Raw genomic sequence first — 6000 nt, forward strand, 5'->3', positions numbered from 1 at the left:
TAACTGTACCGTATGCATAGTGTCTTTAATTGAGTAGTATTATAAACCCATACTCCTTAGGCAGCAAGATAAGCTATGCTGTTCATCTGATCTGTGCCAGTTCGGCTTAGACAAACTATATTAAAATATACTAACACCCACTCAAGAGTTAAATGTAAATGTGAACAACATAAAAAACATATTTTTTCATCATATAATTTATGTTAAGCTAGTTTTAACTTTGTCTGTCACACTGATTTCTCAAGCCCTTTTTAACTGGCCAAAACATCTCAATGGAAGGGAGTCTGTGTAATATCAACACCAAACTACGAGATTCCATTTAGAATCTCACCTAGAATTCAGGTTAATTTGTAAGACACTGAGATTTCATATGGCACCTCATTTTGTGTTTTTCATGTACTTGTGTTTCCCAAATTTTAAATTAAAAAATTAATATACTTAGTGACCTGTTACATTAATTTTTAATGGAATTAATAATTTTATAATTTTTTAGAACTAAATAACACATATTAATGCTTACATTTGAGTTTTTATTATTTACCAATAAAATATTAAAAGAGTTAAAAGTTAAAAAGTGTTATATGGCTTGTTACAAACAATGTTCCACCTAATTTTGGAAGAAATTATGATCAGTAATATTCCAAGAATGAATACTAAGTGCTCAGTCTTCTACTGATAAAAGTGTTTTTTTTTTTTGTTTATATAACAAATTAAAAAATATATTTTATATTAGCTCAATACATTTTATATTTTTCACCTATCTTAATTTTTTGTTATATTTTAAATGAAAGTACATTTTTAATTTTATAAAAAAAGTTAGATTTTGATTACACTTTCTTCTGTAAAAGTCTATTAGTCATAAAAAAGCTTACTGTGTTTTTATGAACATACTCAACTTTAATTGTAAAAATTGAACAGTTACATACTTTATCTAGCAAGAATCTTAGCAAACATAAATCAATCCACCAGCAAAAATAAGCAACAGTTGAACAACCAACCAGCAAGAATTGTACAGCAAATAAATTGTAACAAATTTCAAGTAAGAAACCATATAATTAATTTAAATAACCAAAAGGATAGTAATATCTGTAACTTATATCCCAGTTTATATTACATTCCTATTGTATGGAATTAATGCGGTAAGAAAATTATGCACCACTGTGACACTATGAGGCCCCATTTGAGATTTCACATATTAGGGCCATAATAATCAACTACGTTACGTTACTTTCTTTAGATAGTAAAAACAATTACTTATGACAATGAGTTAATATTTTCTGAAAACATACAGTGGTTATTTGGGAACAATTAAATATCTTCATGAGACATATTAACTTATACTAGGTGAGACTCCTTATAGGATCTCATGGCAATCAAGTTGTTAAAGAAGTTATACATGATGAATTCAAATAATTTTGGTTAGTCAGATTGAATGAATGATCTTGACCATTACCCATGATATTTTCTTTAAATAATCTTGTGATTGGTGTCTTGTAAACCTGACGCCTATTTAATGAATATAACAATCACAAGTTAAAAGGATGTAGCCAAACACACAAATTTTGAATTGTACCAACATTTTATACAGTTCTTAACATATGTAAACAATTCTCCTAAGTCTATAACGCATAGAAACTGACTGATCATCTATTGGTGGAATAATCCAATATTTTTGATTTTTTTCTTGTAAATTGGTTTCAATTACAAATGAACATATAATCATACTATAAGCATACATTGGTCAATATTTCTTATGGTAATTTACTTTCATAAATATAATAATTACAAGAAAGTTAAAAAAACATTATTTTACTGTTTTACTGTAACAAAAAGCTCTAGCGACAACCAGTTGAGATCAAGCCATCTGATCTAATCAAGAACAGAAATTCTGTACAATTAAACAAGCTGTTTTAATAGTTCTTTTGGGTGCTATTTATCACCAGGAAAGAAAGATTCAGCCAAATCCCCCAAAAAATATTTTATACAAAAATTGTTTCAAATTTTATGTACTATAATATTTTAAACTACGAGGATAAGTCAATTATTATCCAGAAATTAGTTATATTTTTGTTTAAGTTCGTAGTACTGTCGTGTTGCATATATGATGCATGCGTGGTTTAATTGTTGTTATGTCTGTGCAAGTTTGATGCTGCTAGGTTAGTTCTGTTATCGCTGCCCTGCCATTAACCAGGCTGCTCCACTTTCTGTTTGCCCCAAAGAAGAGCAACGTTCAGTGATCTGTTTTTTGTGGTCAGAAGGTGCATCAGGGGCCGAAATTCATTGAAGACTTTCAGTACAGTATGGGAACAGTGTGTTGCCACAATAGAGTGTATATGAATGGATTGAAAAATTAAAAAATGGTCGCACAAGTGTTACGTACGACAAAGGAGCCGGACGACCGTTTACCACCACAAATGAGAAAAACATTGAGCGTGCATGTGACATGGTTTTCTTACACAGTAACTATTGATGAAGTGGCACATCGACTGCAAATTAGTCATGGCTCTGCCTACAAAATCATCCACAACAGACTTGGGTTTCATAAAGTTTGTGCAAGATGGGTCCCAAAACAACTCACACAGTTGCATAAAAAAACGCACTTGGACATCTGCCAAAAACATTTGGATCGCTATGGTACTGAACGGGACATCTTCTTAGACAGAATCATCACTGGTGATGAAACATGGATCCATCATTACGAGCCAGAGAGCAAACGACAAAGTATGGAATGGAAACATCCAAATTCGCCCTGCTAAAAAAGTTCAAGACCCAACCATCTGCAGGAAAACTGATGCTTATGGTTTTTTGGGACTCACAAGGCCCAGTACTGGAACATTATGAGAAAAGAGGCATGACAATAAACAGTGCGCGTTACAGTGAAATCCTTACTGCCAAGCTAAAGCCTGAAATTCGAAGCAAACGCTGAGGACTGCTGTCGAAAGGTGTTGTGTTGTCGCACAACAATCCCCGTCCATATACTGCTGCCCACACTGCTGAAACACTCCAGAAACTCAACTTTGAAGTACTGGCTCATCCTCTGTATAGTCCTGATCTTGCCCCTTCTGACTACCACTTGTTTGGTCCACTCAAAGAGGCATTAAGGGGCCATCGATTTACCTCGGACGAAACAGTGAAAGAAGCGGAGCATTCCTGGCTCGCAGCTCAACTGAAAACCTTCTTTTATGAGGGCATCAGGAAGCTTGTGCAACAATGGACCAACTGCATTGAAATGCAAGGGTACTATGTTGAAAAATTATATACATGTAAGCTTCCTATTTGTATTGCAATAAAATTTATAACTACATTGCGGATAATATTGACTTAATAATTGACTTACCCTTGTATAACACAATTTTAGAGTTTAATTTTACTACTCATCCACAGTAGTTTTAAATGTATATTTATTAAGATTTTTCCATTTCTTCATCTTCAAATTTCATTTAAATTAAATAAAAGAATAATTCAAATTAGCCCAGTGCTTTTTGAGTTTTAAGCAAACAAATACTTAAAACTCATACAAATTAGGCAATCCAATTTACTAATAAAGATAATAAAATAAAAATCCTACCTCCATATATTCCACTGAAGCCCAAATCTTACCAAATCATCATGTTTTAGTATAATCCTTTGATTTGTTTCAATTTTTGTATTTGATTCAATTCCTGAATTAATAAATGTACAATACTTTGAGGACATATCAACCAAAACAATTCCAGAATCATCATCATTCTGATCCTCCTAAATGAAAGAAAAAATTAGATCATTAAAACCAAAATGAATTAAATGAATTTTAACTTTTATAAAACATGAACAAGACAATAGGAGAATAAAAACAGTTATGCACATGTATCTCCTGGAGACCTACTAAAGTTCACACTCAAGTCAACAGGCTGACACAGTTAGTTATATGAAAATGGCTATTACATATGCAAAGAAGTCATTTTGTGTTTAATTTTTGAAAATGACAATTCTTAACTAATTAGGAAAGGAAATACTTAAAATTACTTCTTCTTGTACTGACAGTACATCGTACCACAGAGTAGAACGTGTAACTTGCCATAAATCCATTCACAGCTCATTAACCTGCAAGTGGTGCTATGATTACACCAACAAATAGTTCATAGAGTAATTTATCAACACAACTAACTGTCCATAGTTTAGGAAATATTAACTTTTGATTATTATTAATTAAAAACAACAAACAACAATAGTACTCACATTTTCAAGTAATATTCTCGCATGTTGCCTGCTAATGGATTGATCATCACTTAATGTTATTGATCCCCCTTTGCGACTCACTAGATGCTCAATTTTTGGTGTTATAAGGAATAACTCACCTAAAAATGGTAATAATTAAACAATTAGGCCTAAATAAATACTCTGGTATAAGCTAAATAACATTCAATTGATATAGGAAATAACTCATTTAAGGTTAAGATTTCTGTAATAATCTGAAATTTGATATTTCCAGCTGTAATAATGCATATTAATCTCAACAATAAAATACTTCAACACAGAAACCTTAGAATAGTTGTACTAATAACTTAATTTATATCAACCTATATTACAGCATATTACAGTGAATAGTCAGTGTTACCTATATCCAAGCTTGGATTGGTAATCTGTCTCAATGAAGTACTTTTTAGAGATTGCTGGAGGATAATGTAATTCTTCAGCAAAGATTCACAATTGGGAGTATAGAACAATAATGACATGACAGGTTGACTAGTAACAGAAAAAGTCACAACTCTGAAGTAATACAGACAACAAAATGCAATGTACTGCATAATTAAATTAATTAGTAATAGAAGTTTAATATTAATAAAAGAATAAAGTAAAAAAAAAAAAAAAACTTTAGCCAACATTTTAACCAAAAATTTGACTCAATCTAATAACTGAGTTAACTTTATTACCAAACAGTAATTTGTTTGGCAAATCTTACAACTTAGAACCTAAATTTATAATTAATTTGTTACTAGATGCCACACATATTTATTGACAATAAAAATTGAACGAATTAACACAGTAATGCAAGAACCTACCGAAAATTATAACTATTAGATTGTTTTATAAAGTAAATATAATTTTGGGGTCTTTACAAGGCAGTTGAAAAACTAAAACAAATTTGTTACGAGCAAAGTGTAACATGTAACCTTTTTGTTTATTTTAATTTGATACAAAAAAACCACCATCATCTTTTATGAGTGAAGAATATTTATGATTTTAATAGCTGCATTTCATCCAACTGTAGAAATAAATAAAAACTTTAAATGAGTACGTTGTGCGGCTTCCTAGCTTCCACATCCCTTGCAAACACTTTTTACTAAAAATTTAATTATCAGTGGCTCCGTGGAAGTCGAGTAATTTAGGAACTTTATTTTCGATAACTAAATCTGGCTGTTTTATTAATAGTTGTACAACTTAAAATATTTTTAGAAAAACATTAAAGAACTATGTAAAAAACAGACAGGTTATGTTATAATCTTTGAGCATAAAAATTGTGACAATCAAATACTGATTACCTCTTTCACTTATTAATAACCACATTATAGTACTTCAAGGCTTTAAAAAATGTTCAGTTCATAATAGAATTCACATAATATGAAAAAAAACAAACTTTGCAAAACAACTTGTACATCAATACGTTTAAATTTCGTATTAATTCTCACCACCTAAGAATAATAACACTAAAAACAGCCCCTTAACGAGGAGAGTATCTCGACTCACTTTTTTCCGAAAGAGGTCGATTGTGCGCGCAAATTATCATATTACATAGAGAGCGTTAGAGATATATCGAAATGTTCTTTCTTTCTTTTTCCACTTTACCCTCTGGAATTACCGTTCAGATAATACTTCAGAGGATGATATGTATGAGTGTAAATGAAGTGTAGTCTTGTATAGTCTCGGTTTGACCATTCCTGAGATGTGTGGTTAATTGAAACCCAACCACCAAAGAACACCGGTATCCACCATAGTATCGAAATGATATAGACCAGAGGT

General features: G+C 31.2%; 1 protein-coding gene across 1 annotated transcript; it reads right to left on the reverse strand.

The window, feature by feature from the left end:
• Positions 1-3564: 3564 nt before the first annotated feature.
• LOC142329088 (uncharacterized) lies at positions 3565-5643 on the reverse strand. The gene is made up of 3 exons (XM_075373426.1): positions 5523-5643; positions 4219-4337; positions 3565-3738 (listed from the first exon to the last, which is right to left on the reverse strand). The coding sequence occupies exons 1-3, from the start codon at positions 5545-5547 to the stop codon at positions 3565-3567; spliced, it is 318 nt and encodes a 105-aa protein (XP_075229541.1). The 5' UTR covers positions 5548-5643.
• Positions 5644-6000: the final 357 nt, after the last annotated feature.

Source organism: Lycorma delicatula, chromosome 8 (assembly GCF_047948215.1).
Source record: "Lycorma delicatula isolate Av1 chromosome 8, ASM4794821v1, whole genome shotgun sequence".
Lineage (NCBI taxonomy): Eukaryota > Metazoa > Arthropoda > Insecta > Hemiptera > Fulgoridae > Lycorma > Lycorma delicatula.